The sequence below is a fragment of the Megalops cyprinoides genome, chromosome 7, assembly GCF_013368585.1.
Source record: "Megalops cyprinoides isolate fMegCyp1 chromosome 7, fMegCyp1.pri, whole genome shotgun sequence".
NCBI classification, from domain to species: Eukaryota; Metazoa; Chordata; class Actinopteri; order Elopiformes; family Megalopidae; genus Megalops; species Megalops cyprinoides.
This window is the reverse complement of record NC_050589.1, coordinates 35,630,310-35,649,608: the sequence shown is the minus strand read 5'-3', so window position 1 is coordinate 35,649,608 and position 19,299 is coordinate 35,630,310. Positions and strand designations below refer to the sequence as shown.

Below are 19,299 nucleotides of genomic sequence, written 5' to 3'. Positions count from 1 at the left end.
CGACACACTGCTACACGTCCCTACAGATCCCTTTGTGTCTCTGCACTGTGTTCCTGATACAGGCAAGCATAGACTATTTTTGATGAGCATGAGAGATGGCCCACCTTTGGTTAACACCTGTAAGCCCAACCCACCTTCCTCTTTCATGCAAGAAACAGTATAGCATGGGTTGTCATCATAGGACCAGATAATACTGGACCTTGAGAAACTTGAGAAAAGTGTCAACACATCCCCAGATTTATGAATGCCATCGTAAAAACAGTGAAAAACAATACTTATGCAGATTTAAAAACATGATTTAAATAAAAATTTGGTAATATCAGTGCATGCCATTTCACCGATATTTGCCTTCTTAAGACTCACTACTAAGTCTTCTGGGAATCCCAGGATTTCCCAGGCAGAGATGTGCATTTTCCCAGGATTTAAAAATGTTAAACAGGCCAAAAAATATCTGGCCAGGACAGTGAGCCCATTAACTAGTTTAACCTACCACTAACACAGGGCTTACACACCAAAGGGCAGTATAAACTGGAATTAAAAAACACAACAGACTCCACTCTTGCAAGATATTCCCAGCTACACAATCATGCAGCTTATTCAAAATATTTATCACATCAACTTGGACCACTGATCATCCTGCTCCTTTGTTCACCCAGCTTGCAGTGATGAGAAAGTGAGGCTTCATGAAGCTCAAAATTAGGTATCATTTGATGTCTATGACTTCGTGATTCAAAGCAATTATGGTGTCTTGATTGGTTCATTCGGGTCTCAGAAAATGGTCCTGTAGCTTCAACGCGATGAGATTCATGAAGCCTCACTATCCCATCACAGCTGTCCTGAGCTTCCCAACGCTGACTTCCTGCGATACAAGCTTGGGAAATGATCAAGCGTCCAATGGAACATGACTTCAGTAGCACACAAACCAGCAGGGAGCGGATGGTCAGCCAGTTTACGCAGGTTTTTCAGTAAACACAGGAAGTGACACAACCCACGTGTCTAAGCCAGCACTCGCAGGGGAAAACTAATGGTCGCTGCCCGCAAGGCCGGTGCACATTCCCACCCTGGCTCGCAGGCCCGCGGCGACGCAGGGAGTGGACCAGCCCCGGCTCGGCAGTCAGGTCACGCGTGCAGCCAGGCCCTGCTCGCTTCCGCCCTGAATCCAGCCTGCTCTATGCCACAGCTCCCTAAATTACACCCTCCGTCCTCCTCGCACCCCCACATAATTTATGGCCAAATCCTCGCAGGCCTTCCCCTCCTAAATCATTAGGACACACTTTTTTTCTCGCTCTCTCTTTCTCTCTCTCTTCTGTGCGCTGCTTTATGGTGTAGCTGCAGGATGCGCAGCGGCTGTCTGTAATAAGCAGCAGATCCAAAATACAACGGCCTTTCAGGGGAAAATAGTTGGAAGGTCGGGCCGCGTCATACTGAAAGCCTTTTGGCTTCAAAGCTTTTGATCTGACATGAAAATTTCCACACGTGTTTACCATTATGGTAAGATGGTTACAGTGCAAATGCTGAACCCAAATGACCACTAGTTTAAGATAAGAAACGCTATCCATGTTATTTCCACCCAAGAACTATTCTTGTTATTATAACCAACTTTACCTTGAAATAGACAACTTAACAAGATGCAATGTGAGTCCTCATGGAAATATTCAATATGACATGTTTCTTGGTGGCCTAGGCAGGCGGGCAGATACCCACGTGTATGAACAGTTCAGCACAGTAATCAGGATTGCCAGCTTTAGGGAAGTTGTACAAGTTGTACAAATTGTAGTTGTACAAGTTCTGAAGTTGTAATTAGGGTACTGTTTTTTTTTTTGCTTGATGCCTATTCACTTTAATTATGGGTGTCTTGCTCCTGTTATTGCTATTCTGGTGGCTCTTGAAATAGTTAACATAGCAAACCATATTAGCCTAGTAACTGCTTTGGATAAAAGCATCTGACAAATAAATAAACAGATGTACGTGTCCAGGTACCGAGGTGGCAAATGATGACAAACACACACATAAAGGGGAGGTCTGCCAGGGTTCAGTTCGGTTCTGAGATACACCAACATGGACTCAGGAAATAATGCCTCTCTCCCAGTTTAGTTCAACTCTGTATGACCATTAGACAATCATGACATTACTGTTTTCAGATTTTTAAAGTATATTTTTTGTAATGATAATGATTTTGTAATGATATGTCATGTTAGCAACCCAATTAACATATGCCTGCCTTATTTTAAATTTAAAGTGCATTTGTTGTATTTATATTAAGAAATGTGTCTCCCCAACAATGCATCTGTGATCTTCATCCAAATGCTCAAGACATTTGATTTGAGCAGAGCTCTAACAGTCTACATTTTCCAAGTACAAGTCACATTATGAAGTAACCTATGGGCAGGAGAAGCAAGCAACCATCCATTTTGTCTTCTTGCTTTAAGGCCATGAAGACTGTCTTTTTCATTTAAAAACCACAGCCCAGGTCTGGCATCTGCCTTCAGCAGCTGGGTCACAGTTTATGACATGTTTGGCCAGATTCTCCCAGCTTCAGAGCCCGGGTAATACTAAAACAGGTGTCAGGTCTTACCTCAAAGTAGCAATTTCCCTTTGATAAAGGCCTGGGTGCCACATAGCAGCCCACTTCATCCGAGTTCCCTTGGTAACTGAAAAAGAGGGTTCACAAAGCACGCATTTTGTTAAACCTTTACAAGACCACAAGGCTCTTAACTTACTAGTGTTGTACAAGAACAACAAGAAAAGGGGTGATCTTTCGGATTTGGTCATCTTCTAGACAATGTGTGCCAGGCATAAAAACTGCCATGCAAACGGATACAAGATTTTCTGAGCTGAAATGGTACCACCTGACAGACAAGATCTCTGAATTTCAGAGAGAAAACTAAGAAGGACAGAAGAAGACTGCCAGGAAGCTACTAAACATTTCTTCAAATGGCTACAAGTTGAACATCTTCTGAGGATGAAATATAGGCATCACTTTAAACTCAGCTTTAAACTTTATGTAAATGGACAAAAGATAAAAACTGTTGATGAGTTTAAATACCTAATATCCACTCTTACATTCAAAAGGCATATTAAAAAGATGTGCCATGTATTGAAATATAATATAGCTAATTTTAGACATATTAGGAACAGTTGAATCCTCTAAGACATACTTGAAAGCAATGATTTTTTTCTTGTTTTCATTACTGCATATCATGTTGGTCACAGGCAAGCAAGACTGTCTTAAAACCTATTAGGACAATTCACAAACAAGCCCTTAAAGTCCTGGACAGGAAATCACGACAATATCATTGTGATATACTTGTTAAATATAAAATATTAAGCTTTGATAACTCAATTTTGTATTCAGATTCAGTATTCACTATTCAGACCTCCATTTAGTGCATAAGATTATTCATAATGCTGCTCCTCCATCGTTGAAGAGGTTTGTACAGCTCTGCTCTGAGCAAATGAGCAGTACTTCAAGGTCTGCTTTAAGGGGACATTGTAGCATCCCTAAACGAGGCTCTGCCTTTGCACAATCCACCTTTTCTTCTGAAGCCATTAAAGAATGGAATAAGCTCCCCGCCAATCTGAAAACCTGCACATATTTCATATTCACATATTTCCGACTTCCATATTTTCTCTCATGAAGTTAAAAAATTGATTTTAAGTAACCAGTCTTGTCAGCATTAATCTGACATTCTGATGACCTGATTTTGTAACTCTCGATGTATGTATGTATGTAATATTTTGATATCTATATTCTGTTTTGTGTTTATTCCTATGAAGTGTGTTATTGTTTGTTTGTGTGTGTGTGTCTGCGTGTGCCTGCGTGGGTATGAATAGGATGCTGGCCTATTTGTAGTGGTGATGTTAGGGTTTTTTTTTTGTTTTGGGCAGCATGGTGGCTCAGTGGTTAGCACTGTTGCCTCACAGCAAGAAGGTCCTGGGTTTGAATCCTGACCGTCCCAGGTCCTTTCTGTGTGCAGTTTGCATGTTCTCCCCATGTTTGCGTGGGTTTCCGCCGGGCGCTCCGGTTTCCTCCCACCATCAAAAAGACATGCATGTTAAGGTCGGATGGGTCAAATGCACAAGACGAATTTCCCCACGGGGATCAATCGAGTGCACCATTTACCATTTTTATTTGTTTTGCGTTTTATTATTTCCTTCACCTGCCCAGGGACTGCAGATGGAAATTAGGTAGCTAAATCTGGTACAAAGCATCTTTCCTCTTTTTTGAGATTAAATATGTTTTGTACATGGTCCCTGATATAAATAAATTTAATAAATGAATAAAATTAATCTTTTTTATATGGTTAGCAGACATATCAGTCAGAGGTGACTTAAATAGCTTTCATTTTACATGTAATCTATTTACAGTTAACATTTCACTGGAGTAACAAATTTGAAACCATTTTTCGCATTATATGTACAGGAAGTCAAGCATCAATGAGACCAGTGCTTAAAGGGCTGAACTGTGATGAAACCAACAGACGTGATTATTATCTGTGAGTTGATCCAAGCAAACGAGGGGTACTGAATTGCACCCCTGGCTGCCCCGGTTCCACTGAACCAAAGACAAGCAATTTCATGATATTTCAACTTGGATATCACAAAGACACGCACAACAAGCCCCCCTGTGTCCCACTACCAAAGTCTGATGACCCCGAATGGTACAAAGCCTTCTTTTTCCGCTGGATAGAGAACATTTTTGTGTACGGCATGTCTTTCATCTCTGACTGGCAGAAAACCAAGCCTCCACTGACAATCCCTGAGATTATAATTGTTTCAATCAGTGGGTTAAGGGAGTCAGGAGTTGTTTGTGTTTTTGGTGGAAGTAGAGAGCTCGGCTGCATGCACGCACGCACTCGCCAGACCCCTCTGAGCGCGTGCAAAGTCTTCCTCCCTCCCCTCCCCTAACTTCAGGCAAAAGGCAGCAGACTTTCATGAAGGTGCAGCACTGGGCAACAGTGACGCTCACCCCCCTCACCACAAGACCACCCAGTTCTTCACCAACGTCACCAGCCCTATTGATATGGGACAAAAATAACACATTTAAAAAAAACATAAAGGGCTAGTCCGAGTTCCCCTTCAGGTTGTTGCGTCTTTCACCACCTACTCCTTTGTGATTCAAAATTGTGCGTGACTGTCAGAGACATTTTCTGTTCTTTAACAAGATGCAAAAAAAAACAATTTGGCCTAATTTAGAAAAAAATGACGTCTGCTGACATTTTGGACATTCACTATTAGATTGATTAAAAGGACATATCTTAAACTGAACTTCGTTTGAACTCTCTGGCTACAGACAATAAAAACTATGACCCCATAACCTATTGCGTTTAAAATCTGAATTAAAATAAAGGATGGTTTTGATCAGTGTTTCCCAATCCTAGTCATGAGTACACACCGTATGTGCCGGTTCTTGTTCCAGCCTAGCTTTTTATTATAAGGTTTGATTTAGCTGTTAACCGAACACTGACCATATTTAACGTCCCTTGACAGTTAATCTGGTTTGACTCCTGCCTGAAAGAAATATGTTGCTGGAGGCACAATTGTACTGATTAAAAGACACAAGCAAATGTGGTTATTCAATTAATCATTAAGTGTCCGAAAACAGTCAATTGAATATTACTCAAGGTTGATCAGTCCTCACCATTTAAGCTGAATACTACTCCGTATTAATAATTTGTGGGACAATACCAAAGCAGAGACATTCTAAAGAAGACCTGGCCAACTCTCTTTCACAAAATGTTAACAGAAGATACTTGTCAGGAAATGACAAAGCCAGATCAGCATTCATTTAAAAACTCAATCAAATCAAGCAAATTCACAGCTCAGCTGCAGCGAAAACAGTCACAGATACTGCAAACCCAGGAACAGGACTGGGAAATCCTTGTTTACATTAAGTCCAAAAAATGGGATCATTTTCCAGCAATAACACCTGCAAGTATTTGCAGCTAATAAGTATTAAATGTACTAAATGTAATGTTTGCTTGAACTTTAATAACATTCAGATGTGTTGTCCTGACAAATTATCTTTACTGAGTCATGTTGTATAAATCTTTCATCAACATTTTAGAGAAATTACAATAATGGAAAAATCAATATTGAGCTATACTGAAGCCCATTCAGAAATATGAATCTACAAAATTGGATCACTAGGAAAGCACTGATGGGGGAACAATATTCTTAATTCAGTTCCAAAAATAAATACTATTAAAGCCCATTGCCAAATAAGTCAACAAGTATTTGAAATTGAACCCACTGAATGTGTCTATTTGAACAGCAGCATTTATAACTTGTCCATGTATGGGTCATAGATCTGGCATAGACCTGGTTTGTCAAGCATTCATTTTCAAGTCCTTAACTCTTTCTAGGAAACTATACATAAATTCCAACCTCTGAACAGATATACTGCTCTATGATAAATTTGAGGTGAACCAGCATTTTTCAGGGAAAAAAACCCCAAATTTTTTTTACTATTTTTACTATTTTTTTACTATTACTATTACTATTTACTAAACAGATATTCAATTCCTTGTGCTCGATTTGGAAATGGTGTCTTTGTCTCCACCAATGATGAATCTAAATCAGACTAAAAATAGTGAATCTGATTTTCTATATCGGTACATAAAATTACATTTGCTAAGCGGACTGGCAAATGACACAACCAGGGGCAGAGCCAATGGCTCATTGCAGAGGGGGCGAGGACCTATAATGGGCCCTTATACAGCCTTTTATAGGCTGTATGGCGATGCAAGACAGATGCAAGGGGAAACTTACGGAGACGGAAGGGCGGAACGGAGAGAAATGCGGATTACAATGAGGTGTGCTATTTCAGCACACCTCATTGCGTGAGACCATTTTTAAATACCGCAGCTCTGTCAGCAGTGATGGCGATGGGAAATAAAACAAGACAGCCACTGATCGCCAAGTTCCTACTTTGGGACTCGAACAGAGGGCGTAATTTTTCTGTTTTACACTAACACAAGGATACCGGACAGTGAATAAAGTTTTCTGTAACTCTATTGTGCCTGCTCAGTCAAAATAAATATCACGGCGAGAAACTACACCCTCAGTCTGACTTTTTATTTTTTGCCGCAATCAAGACACACAAATAAACTTTACTCAAAACATTCAACTAAACAACAAAAATGCATGTTCAGTCAGGCAGATTGGGCCCAAGGTGGGCCCCTTTCTAACTGGAAGAACCGTGGGCCCGGGGCAGCCACACCCTCTGCCCCCCCGCTCGCTCCGCTACAGGACACAACACCTGTAGTTTGAGCACCAGTGTGGGAAGCACCAGTACCTCCTGAACAGGGAGGACACAGGGTAACACAGACTCCTGTCTGACAGCTGAAAACAGCATAGGGTCCACTCAAAAAGACAAGTGCAATGTGGCTTTCCCCATGGCACACCCTCTTACCTAAGAGTGTCTCCCTCCTTCAGCATTCTCTTGTAGCGCTCCTGGACGCGCACTGCCCGCACCTCCCTGAACTCCCGAATCCTCCTCCGCCAGTTCAGAAACCTGTAGTGTAGGTTGATGTCATCCATTGAGCTGTGGAAAAGCAGACCCTTGAAGTCTTGCAGGTAGAAATGGGAGGAAATTTGGGGAGGTTGAGATGTGGGGGGGGGGTGTATTCTTTGAAAATATTTCTATTGTTTTACTTAAAATGGACAAAATGCAGAAGCAGGGGACTGTCTAAACATCAGCCATTTTTGGTAGTCCTCCTGCGCCATCCCTTTTTACATTACATTATTGGCATTTAGCAGACGCTCTTATCCACAACGACTTACATTGGTAACATTGGTACTATGTTATCCATTTATACAGCTGGATATTTACTGAGGCTATTGTGGGTTGAGTACATTGCCCAAGGGTACAGCAGCAGTGGGAAATCGAATGGGCAACCTTTCGGGTTTTGAGTCCTGCTCCTTAACCACTACGCAACGCTGCCATCCCTGAGGCGAAGTCTAGGTTTGGCATTCCCAGGACTTGAGGATCCAACAAAAAACCTGTACCTGTACCTGATCCAGCAGTGCGTACGTGCATTGCTTAATTAAAAGGCAACCTTCAGCTCAACTAGCTAAAAAAAAAAGCGTGTCGTGATCTCTAGAATACTCACAACATCAAACTCAAATTAATTACCACTCCCCCCAGAGGACACTGCAGTGTGTGACCAACTCTTTATGAGGACTAAACCTGAGAACAGGCCTACCATAGTAAGGGTAAAACCATTCTGGGTCTGCTACAGTTACTTCTATGTGACCCACATACGGCATTGACCTAAGCACAACGGAAAAAATGAGGTAATGATGGAACGCGATGGAAAAAATGTGAAGGAATGGAAAACAAATACAGATATCTATCTTGTATTGAACACTGATCCACATCTGATTGAATTTATCCAAATATGTCAACTGATTATTTAAAATGTACAATGTGCATACAAATAGTTTTTATAAAACAGGTGTTTCTTTAATTTTCACCTGGAAGGATGAGTTTTTAAGGGGAACCATTTCGCTTCAGGATAAAATCATCTTTTATATATAATTTATAACTTTATATATAAAATTATGATAAAATCACTTTTTTATATAATCACATTATATATATATATATATATATAATATATATATATATATATATATATATATATATATATATATATATAAAAATCTGTTTCATATATCTTTGGATGAACCTGATTCCCCTTTTCATGAAAAGATATAATCAGGTCGTACAGCCTTGTCAAAAGCACAAATGAGCTAGTTACATTTGAACAAAACACCCCATTTCAAGCTCACCTTTAAGGGTTATCATTCTACAACGTTTGGGGCAAAATATGTCACAGTATGACACAGTTAATGACATGAAGTACGATGCATTGGGGACTAATTAAGTTTTGATCCTGATCCCAATTCCATACCAGGCTCGTAGAATTTGAAAGCATAATTTACTATCCAAACCAGAGTCTGAATTCATTCGTAATGTTACAGATATCGGTGTGGGGGTTGGGGGCGTGCAAATACCTAGCAAAATATAGACTATTAGTGTTTGGACATCAAATAAGCAAGCACTGTCACACAGCAAACAAGCTAGCCTGTTCCCTTATTAATGTATTTCAAAAAAGGAATACGAGCAAGGCTCATTCCTAGTTATCAAAAGTAGCCAGCTAGACAGTTACCTAGTTAAACATTTAGGTCTAGCTATATTAGCAATACGTTAGAATAACCAAGAGCTAACCCCCTAGCAAGTCAGCTAGCTGGCTACAGGCTAGATACAACTGACACAAGACAGCGAACACACAAGCTTAGAATCATATCGCTGCCATATTCAAATACATCTTTCATTTCCCTACCTTATTCTGTGTAGTCTGACATTAATTTGTTTTCAGGGACACTCGCGTTTTTTCCGACAATCTGTCTCCATTAGCCAGATGGCAACAGTAGCTAATATAAACTCCGCCAAAGTACAGTAAGCGCTTCCTGGTGACATCTCTAACCAACTAATTACAAAGAGCCAACCAATGACACGCTTAAGAAAGATTGACGGAGACTCTGACCAATCCACGGATGGTCTATGGGCGGCAGAGTTGATCAACTTGGAGTGGGTTTGTCTTCTTCGTTTCGATGCGTGCCTGAAGACCGCGTCAGTGTTCTTTTTGACCATAGAAAAGGCATAACCAGAGTGATATCATTTATTGACAGCATTTCGGTAGAGTGGCAGTACCGTACAGGACGTAATGTTCTAATTATTTAGGCCAGTGATCAAAGTTGCCATGACTCAAAAACGACAACCATCGCAGTTTTTGGCATTCACAAATTAACAATTCTGGGGATATTATATCTGTGCTTGAAGCGCATGCATAACATTGAACGTGACATGAAATAGGCTGTGAAATATCTGGGGCTTTTTGCAGTCCCGCCTAACTGAACGAGTGTCGATTTTACGAAGAATCTTTAAACAATGCACATACTTCACATATAAAATCTAATAGCTGTAACAGTGGTGATGATAAGGATTGTCAAGGTGGAAGCCGAAACTCGCGTTTTTTTCTTGCAAAGGCATGACTTTATGCGGGTAATGCAGATGTTTTGCAGAAGTTAATTTAATGTACTACTGAAATCAATACAGGGGTTCAAGGAATGGTGAAGCGATTGGCAGCCCAGCTTCCATCCTGGGAATCCCCCATCCCCGTGGCCCGTGGTGGGTTTCCGTTCCAGTTCACCCTTTAACTCCCTGAGTGGAATGAGCTATGAACAATAGTCTGAATCAGCCATCACATGACATGCTGTCCTGTTTCAACATTATGAGTGAGATATGGTGGGGGTTAACATCTGCTGGGAATAATGCTTAAAGGGGAAATTTAATATTGAGGAGTTTTTAGTCTTTTAGTCAATGTATGTTGCAGGTCTTTCATGCATGACACTAATCCAAGTAAAGTTTTTTATATTAGGTCCTACATATCTTAGTAATCAAATGCAAAACTGAGAGCGAGGAACTTGGAGAGTGTTTGTGGTGTGAGTGTGTATGTCTGTGTGTGTGTGTTAGCGTGTTTATGTGTGTGGTGGGGGGGTTTGACAATGCTGGCTAGTTTGTGGTTTTGTGGCCTGAGTATAGTTTCCTGGATGGAAAGAATTTCCTCTTTTAGGACGCACAGGAAACGAAAGACAGGGAAGGGTGTTGGTGGATGTAAGGAAGGGAGATTTTTAAACATTTTTTAAGAAGATGCAAGGAGAGAGGTCTCAGGAGAAAAGAGGAGGAAGTGGGCAGGACACACAGTGGTGGTGCTGGTGGGGGCGGGGGTGGGGGGTGGTGGGGGGGGGGGTGGTTAAGAGGAAAAATGAGTAATCCGGCAAGTGTGGAAAAAAGAGCCCCCATCTGCCTGGCGCGCTGCTCGGAACATTCTCCTGATAGAACATGTGGAAACAGAGCGGGGCCGTGGCGTTGATGGGAACACAAGGCGGCAGGTGATTTCTGCTCACCTTGCCAAGATTAATAATGTTGAATAAGAACACAACCAGCTGAGCGCTGAGAAAAAGAGGACTTTTTTTTTCTTCCACTGGGGTTCCCCTCCAGCTAATGGAAGTATTGGGAAACCCCTGTTTTAAAGGTGTGGCTTCCTCTGATTTTGGCCATATTTAGTCAGTTAACTGTCATGCATGCCATGTGACATCAGGTGTTGTCATCATTAGTCATGACGGTTTTGTCAGGTGCCAATTTGGTTTCTCAACACACTCGCCTTTTGAGAGGGGTGCTCTGCCCAGGCAAGTCGACATTGCTAGATAATCATCGAAAATCCTGTTTTCTCCTTGTAGTGTCATTATATCCTCTGTATTATTTTAATGCCGCATCATGACAACTGCAAACAAACACTGCGCGATCGACAAGGGGGCCCTCCTTCCTGGACGCAACCCAGGCAAAGCAGGGCACATCAGAACGGAGCCTTAAATTGGAATTCCAGAGCAGCTCGGCGTACGGTGCATTCCATTAAGCCCAGCTAAGGTACTTTGTTACACTATCGTGGCAGATAAAACTGTACGTTTCTTAACACTCAGCACAGCTGCACGGCCTGCATATTCTAATCATCTGGGATTTTTTAATGGTTTGTTCGTGAATCTTGTCTGTGTACCCAGGGAGGAAAAAAAATTCAGCTTACTCAGAAAATCTTTTATCACTAGCTCACAGTTGCTGACCTGTTCCAGCAAACTGCGCCATTCATGCATGTCCTATCAATTTCATATGAACTGTAAAAACACATCTGTGCCAGTGGCACAAAACTTGGCTCTGTGATTCATGAATTTATGGGACCATAATTATAGCAATAGAGCAGAAAGTAATGAGAAACGGCAATGGTCTTTATACAATCACATTCATAATCATTTTGATAAATAGTGTTCTCTCTAAACAAACTTTTTGCCTAAGCTGTACAAAAAAAGTAAGTGCTGTCTATGTAAGGTCTAAGCAAGTTGGACATCCCTGGGTAACAGTGAGGATATGATAAATCTGGCAATAAATATTGAATAAATACATGGAAGTCATTACTAGCAGCTGGAAATGACTGAATTTCAAGAAGTGTTCAAAAGAAGAAATGTACTGTACATTGCTGCTAAAGTAACTGATCTACGTTATCCCATTTGTGCCAAATCCTGTAGAAACAATTGGGCATTACTCCCACTGTCCTAGGTTCGATTAATAATTTCCTCTGAGAACTTCGACGGGAATGGCTTATTGGACTCCAATACTTCAGAAATCATCCAGAGAAGTGTATCCATCAAGTGTGTCATTTCTGAGTGTGGAGTGGTGATGTTGGCCCCCCAATGCATTACTGAAGAATGCGCCCTCCACTGGAGGCTATGCCTTAATGCACAGCCAGCCAACAGGAGCGAGATGACAGGGTAAAGTACTGATTGAAAGTGATTTGTTTCTTGTTGGCTTTACACACAAATTGTGTGATCATGACTCACTCAATAAACGTACTTAAAATTTTATTTGTTCTCTGAGGGGTATTCTGGATTAAGAGCTGCATCATTCCAGTTGCAACACTGGCACACCTAAGTTTCCAGCGTCTGTATGTTGTGTGTAGATAACATTACAACATGCAAAATTTAATATGGCAGAAGATATTGTCAATAGGTTTCCTCACAGTTATATGTAAAATGTACTCTTCTCTCATGTACAGGTTGTGAACTGAATGAGGCTGATCACTGGTTTAACATAAGCAATGCAGGTTGAACATGCTCTTGCACAATATAACATTGTAATGAATATAGGAATTGCGCTGCAACTATATTCTCTCTCCCTTATTGTTACCATGGCAAACGTTACCTTCATCATTTGATAGATGTCTGCTTGATGAATAGTAAGTAAATCCTATAGGATGCAGATGCAGATGGTAAATGGTTGGAAATTGTAAAGGAAAGCAATAGCAATAGAGTACAATTCCATGACTGAAAGGCAATAAGGTGGATACAGGGGCGTGGGAGAGAGCTTTGTGATTCTGAGAAGGGAAGGAATATCTCTGTCTCACTGTATCTCTGTGTTTCTCTCTCTCTCTCTCTCTCTCTCTCTCTCTCTGGCTCTCTCTCTCGCTCTCTCTCTCTCTCTCCTGTGAGTCCCAGCCCCTGAAGGTGTCATAGCAGTTCTCCTTCTCTCTCTCTCTCTCTCTCTCTCTCTCTCTCTCTCTCTCCTCTCTCCACCTTTCAGATCTTTAAAAGCCGCTGCTTGCTGTGTCTCTCGCTGTCGGTTTGCCTCCTCAGGCACTGCAGGGGGACTCCTGGCTGCCTCTCGTCAGAACACGCTGTGCACCCATCACCGCTGAACAGAGGGAGAGAGGGAGAGAAAGAGAAAGAAAGACAGAAAGAAGAAGAGGAGGAGTGAGAGACACAAAAACAGAGAGGGGTGAAGCAAAACAGCCCCTCCAGAAATAGCATCCACCCAAAAAAAAACCCCATAAATCGGCTGGCACCTGAGGAGGACCTGGGATCTGGACGAAATGCCTCTCCTCTGTGATCTGATGGTCCTTGTGCTGCTGCTCCTCGGTCAGTCCGGTCCCTGGACGCTTGCCAGCCGCCCTGGACCCCAGAAGGGGTGCCCCTCCTGCAGGGACCCCACAGGGGCCAGCCGGGGCCCCCGGGAGCAGACGGGGGAGGCTAGCACGTCCTTCCTGGCCCTGGGGGAGCCCTGCGGCGTGTACACCCTGAGCTGCGCCAGGGGTCTGCGCTGCGTGCCCCCGCACAAGGAGCACAGCCCCCTGCAGGCTCTGTTGCAGGGCAGGGGCGTCTGCTCCAAGTACGTGAGGCCCAGCCCCACAGAGAGGCCCCACCCCACAGGTAAGGCGAGCATCAAAGCCCCTTTAAAACATCTCATAGTTTTAAACGTGGCTGGATGAGTGGGCATTGCAAGAGGCGGCTGTGTCACCTCACTGGAAAAGGCTTGTAGGAAGATTGCAAAAGCACATGCTGCCTCGGTTGTGTGTATTTTTTTTCACAACGGCGGTAAGGGTCTGTGTGCTGTTAGTGACAGGATGTAGAAATCAGCTGCTGCCAAGTTAAAGAGCCGCTGGTACATCTCAGCTTTCACGGAATGGGTTTGGCAAAGGGTAAATTATGGCAGGACTCTGCAATAGCAGATGCAGGAGAGCGGCATTCCTTTTACAGAAAGCTTTTAGCTGTCAGCCAGCGGATACTGAGGCGTAAAGCAACGAGGCAAATTCATTGGAAAAAAAAGCCATTTGCTGTGTAATGTAGATGTGCGGCAACAAAAACCACAGCTCTGTTGCAGATAAAACAATATCCGCCCCTTTACTGGCGCATGTCACATTCGTCGGTATTATTGATCATGTTGTCAATGCCCATTATTGAACACTTTTACCTGTAAAGGATTTTATTTCAATCATATTTTAAGTGAGTCTTGATGGTAGCAATCACTGAGCTGGTATCTTGGACACAGATTATTAATTTAAGCGTTTCAAACCATTTCCAACCAGCTTCTGCAGTGTCTGTATCAATAGGGTGTGTCTAGTACAAGCACGTAATGTGGGGAGACAGATTGTGTAGATTCTCTGAACACCTTAATAATAAACATAAATTAGGAAATGATTAGGATACCCTGGTGTGCAGGTCAAAAAGCACCTGCTGTCTATGTATGTGTGTGGTGTATATGTGTTTGTGCATATGCATATATTGTTTGGGTCTATAAGCATCAGCGCATGTATGTGCATGTATGTGTGCATACGTGTGTGTGTGTGTGTGTGTGTGTGTGTGTGTCTGTGTGTGTGTGCGTGTGCGTGTGTGTGTGCATGCACCACCATCTTTCAGTAAAGCTACTCTGTAATGCATGTGTCTCCATCTACTGTTCAAAGTGTGCCACTGCATCTCCTTTACAACATAGCCCTGGCTACATTTTGTGCAGAATGAATTATTGGTATTTCAGCAGGAAATTTGAAACACCCATTCATTTTAGGGAAAATATATCATTTTCAAACTTATGAGTATTCAGTGTGTATTTACACATGGGCTATAAATTTATGGAACTTCAATTTTTAATTGTGTGTCATTTTGTTTTCCCTGTTCTGTTAACTTCTTGTTGTTTTCCAGGTCCACACCCTTCACACAGTGGAGAGCTGGACAAAGTAAGTCCTCACACCCCAGTTCCACCCTCTGTTTTACTTACACAAAAAACAGTTCAAATTCTGTTGTTCTTACAGCATATAATCTGCACCCAACAGGCTCCAATATTCCAATAGATTGGAAATTCAGCAAAATTTTCAAACAACCACCAAAGGTGTGGTGGTATTGAATCCCTCCCTCACTAGTTTTATGAGTTTGACCAATTTTTGAGAGGGAATCGATATAGGGATTTGATATATCTTGTCAATCTGATGTCTGCTTGGGTCATCTGCTCAGGTTATGTGAGATCAGTGTGTACTATTTAGTCACTCGACAGACACTCTTATCCTGAACAATTTACAAGAACAAAAGAACAGAGGCACTTATAACAAGGACAGCACAATACAGAGAAAAAGGCTGACTGCATCTGTGTTCCCTGTTGTAACACAAGGTCAGAAGTATACAAGGTAGTATAAGTTATGCTAGCTCAATACTGTGTAAATCAGTAAGCTCAGGGCAAGGTGAAGGACACTTCCATTTCTGAACTCAGTAAAAAAGTAAATGAATGATATACAATCCATTCTGAGGCTTCAGTTAAGAGTGAAAACCAGACAAATTTCAGATTTTCAGAAATTTCAAACTGAACCAGACAAATTTCATACTTATGGTTTAAGATTTTAACAACTGAGGTGAACAAAAGTCCAACATAGTTACTGACTTTTCTCTGGATGCACTACCATGTATTGACAATCTTGTGCTGTAACATTGCATAGCATTACAAATGTCATTTGTAATACAAATTGAATTTGTTATAGGTAGTAAACACACCAGAGTGTAAAGATGGTAAGCATACATTACCATTGATTTATCACAATTCAGACATATTTATACCACAATAACACAGTAAGAGAGATAAGATGCCGAACAAATGATGATCACAAGCCAGCTCACTATCTGTATATTAAATAAACAAAGCAAGTTGAGGCTGATGTATTGTTTTAGCATGAACTGCAACTGCTTCCCATTTAGTGCAAACATCTTACATGTGAGAAGACTGACAAGGAGGTGCCCCATCACCAATCTCCCCCACCCAGTGTTTGTCTTCTAAATTCTTTTTCTCCCTCTTTCTCTTGCCCACTCTCACTTCTTCCAAAGGCTCCATGTCGTAAGATGCTCAATGCCATGCTGAGGCGCCTTGAGCTCACAATATTCCAGTCAAACCGTGACATTTACATCCCCAACTGTGACACCCGTGGCTTCTACAGGAAGAAGCAGGTAGTTATCAAAGTGTTATATTCTTGTGGACACAATAGTAAACATTATAGGTATTCAGCATTCGTGTATTTATAATATCTACTCTATATGTATGTTTGTAATATATGTGATATATTATTCAGGTAGATAACTATTATACTATTTATTAAACACTGAGGGCTGCAGTGTAGTTGTGTGCATGCATGTGTGTCTGCATGAGTGGGTGCAGGCGTGTGAATGCATGCATGGATGTGTACATATAAAAGAGGAGAAAAGCCAAAGAGAATTAGAGACGGGAGGGAGAGAGTAGGAGGATGGCAGAGAAAAGGTAAAAAACAGCGCCATAGCGAGAGTCAGAGAGAAAGTGGTACCGGAATGGTTCAGAACAGTGGCCAGTTACGACGCAGTGCAGTGGCGCGGTCCAATCACCGGAGAGCGGACCGCAACGTCACGCGGCAGTCTGAGTCACCCTCCATGTCTCCGCTCTCTCTCTCTGTGTCACAGTGCCGCTCGTCCAAGGGCATGCAGCGGGGCCTGTGCTGGTGCGTGGACGAGCATGGCACGTCACTGCCATCACGGCCCTCTGAGGACGGCACCTTGCCGTGTGACGGCGAGTGAGGGCCGCCCCCTGCCACCGAGCCCTAAGCCTGGAGGAAGAGGAGATGGAGGAGGAGGAGGAGGAGGAGGAGGGGGGAGGGTGGAAAGGTTTTAGTGTGCGCTGGATCCTGCCTGGCTGAGGAGAGGCCTGGAGATCAACCTCCCATGCCTGTGAAAAACTACAAAGACCCTCTCACGATGAGTTCACCTTGCAATGAAGTCACACCACGAGGCATCCGTAACCACAGTGGCCAGTTCACCACTAAAGCTAAGTCCATAACCCCTTGATCAATTCATAGAGATGCTCCGTACAGAATCAAAATATGATGACTGGCATCGTTCCCATCACCTCCCCTTGTGTCCCAGCTGTATATTCTTTTTAACATTGAATTGTAAGTTATCTGTTTCTTCAGTGTTCTGCCTAAGGAAAAAATGACAACAGAAGTATTTTCATTTGCTTTCCAGAGTAAAAGCAGTCCAATTTCAAAAGACACAGTATTTAGACAAGGCATTCCAATGAAAAAAACATAAATAATCCATGGTAAAATAACCATGGAATTAAAAAAAGATCTCCTTTTAATCAGCACAGTAGAGTCATCCTGCTTGCGAGCAGCTCATTTTTAGGTCACTTGCACCAGATTGTCTATAAATATACTTGGCTGAAAGTGGCCATATTTATAGGTGGGGGGGGGGGGGGGGGGGGCTCATGCAGAAAAAGTATGTAACGTACAAGAACCTCTCTGTAAATACTGCTCAGCAAGCTTAGTAAGTTTCTCTGAATCTAAGTGAATGGACATTTAACAGGCTCAGTTTGTGTCTGATTCAGTCACACATTGGGCCAATCAGCAAACCTCTTGGTTTAGCCTTAGGATGAATTGGGCTCTGTGAAACATTTCCCTGAAAGGGCATTACAGATAGCCTATGAAAGATCATAACTGCTTCTCCAAAAACAAAGTGGAAGAATACAAAGAATCTTGTAGCCCCAGGGTCTGAACCTGTCAGTCAGTGAATCTCCAAAGCTGATAAGCAGGCGGCGAGACTCAGATATCTAAACCCTACCCCTTCTGACTATCCCTTCTCCCTCTTTCCCAAATTTCACTGACAACATAATGCAAAATAAAATACTTATACCTTTTCATGTAATTTATTCTGGAGTAAAGTGTTATTTTCATGCAGACCTGCTTAAATTTGAATTGTCAGTGTTAGATCAACAGAGTGCTAGAGACTGCTGCCCCTTTTGGAAAAGTCCTTAAACATATTTTTGTATACTTTTATATATTTCTTTTATATATATATACATATATAAATAAATATAAATTGTGTATGAGTCTGATTTATTATTTAATTAACTACCTTGTATTTTTATATTGCCTTCCACTTTATTTAAAAACACATGACAAGTTTATTTTATATATGAGGGAACATCATACTTTACTGGGGAAAAATGCTTTAATCTGTACCCCTCAGAGCTATTTAAACTGCTGTATATGATACCATTATATTTTATGATTGTTTTATTTATATATTGATCCTTCATTATTAAAAGGCTATATGAAAATGTTATAGTTTGCTTTGAAATGCTCTGTTTTTAATGCACATTTTAATAAATTAAGTTTAAACTTTGTCATTGTTACTTATTTGTCAGTACGTTACTTTTCATCTGGTGCAGAATTTGGTATTTTAGAATAAACAGCATTGCTTAGATTGTTGCTGTGAAGGTTGTTTGGTTTTAATTGTACATGTTTGAGCCAGGGGCTGGAATGAATATCCAGGGGTTGAGCAAAGGATTGTGGGATGTGGGGGTAGGGGGATGGGGCCTATATTATACAAATACTGCATCTGTCCAGCCCTGTCGAGAATAATTTCCATGGCACATGAGGAGCCCTGGCAGCAGTAGTTGGCTACAATGTTTTCAGTGAAAACACTTTTTATCAGTTGTTTTTTCCAAGATTTCTGTGAAGAGTGTCTAAATGTATGTAAGTGATCAGTGGTCAGATACATCCACACTGCATCATATAATGCATGATGTAAACTGTATCATGCATTCTGCTGCCACCTATTCTGTGACATTAAGAGAAGACGAATAGCAAATCCTGATTTATTTAGGTCAAGGGTATGGAAGTATTTGCACAGTTAAGGCCTCAGCATTCTTTTCAGAGAACTGGGTGATATATTACATTATATTTATATTATGGCATTATTTGACCTTCCAACTAGCAAGACATCCAGACCCCAATAAGATGCCGTATTATCAACAATCTACCCTGTAGACTTGGGGTAGAGGGGAGAAACTCCATTTCAAAGTCAGCACTGAAATTTCCACCTTGACTTGATAATGTTTCTGTT

The 19,299-nt window shown here is 41.7% G+C and overlaps 2 protein-coding genes across 4 annotated transcripts in view; one reads left to right on the top strand and one right to left on the bottom strand.

The window, feature by feature from the left end:
- The window catches only part of LOC118781317 (SPRY domain-containing protein 3-like), a 43,130-nt gene extending 33,658 nt beyond the window's left edge, over positions 1 to 9,472 (bottom strand). Inside the window, exons 1-3 of one of the 3 annotated variants that reach the window (XM_036534300.1) lie at positions 9,351 to 9,472; positions 7,415 to 7,516; positions 2,576 to 2,651 (exon numbers count right to left, since the gene is read on the bottom strand). In XM_036534300.1, the coding sequence (XP_036390193.1) occupies positions 2,576 to 2,651; positions 7,415 to 7,440 (102 nt within the window). In that variant the 5' untranslated portion in view covers positions 7,441 to 7,516; positions 9,351 to 9,472. Of the gene's footprint in view, positions 1 to 2,575; positions 2,652 to 7,414; positions 7,547 to 9,350 lie in introns of those variants that run through there. The other 2 variants (XM_036534298.1, XM_036534299.1) reach the window with 2 other exon arrangements.
- A 3,725-nt stretch (positions 9,473 to 13,197) lies between these two features.
- Positions 13,198 to 17,634, top strand: igfbp6b (insulin-like growth factor binding protein 6b). Its single transcript, XM_036533200.1, has 4 exons — positions 13,198 to 13,824; positions 15,091 to 15,125; positions 16,258 to 16,377; positions 16,861 to 17,634. The coding sequence occupies exons 1-4, from the start codon at positions 13,488 to 13,490 to the stop codon at positions 16,972 to 16,974; spliced, it is 606 nt and encodes a 201-aa protein (XP_036389093.1). The 5' UTR covers positions 13,198 to 13,487; the 3' UTR covers positions 16,975 to 17,634.
- The last annotated feature ends 1,665 nt before the right edge of the window (positions 17,635 to 19,299 follow it).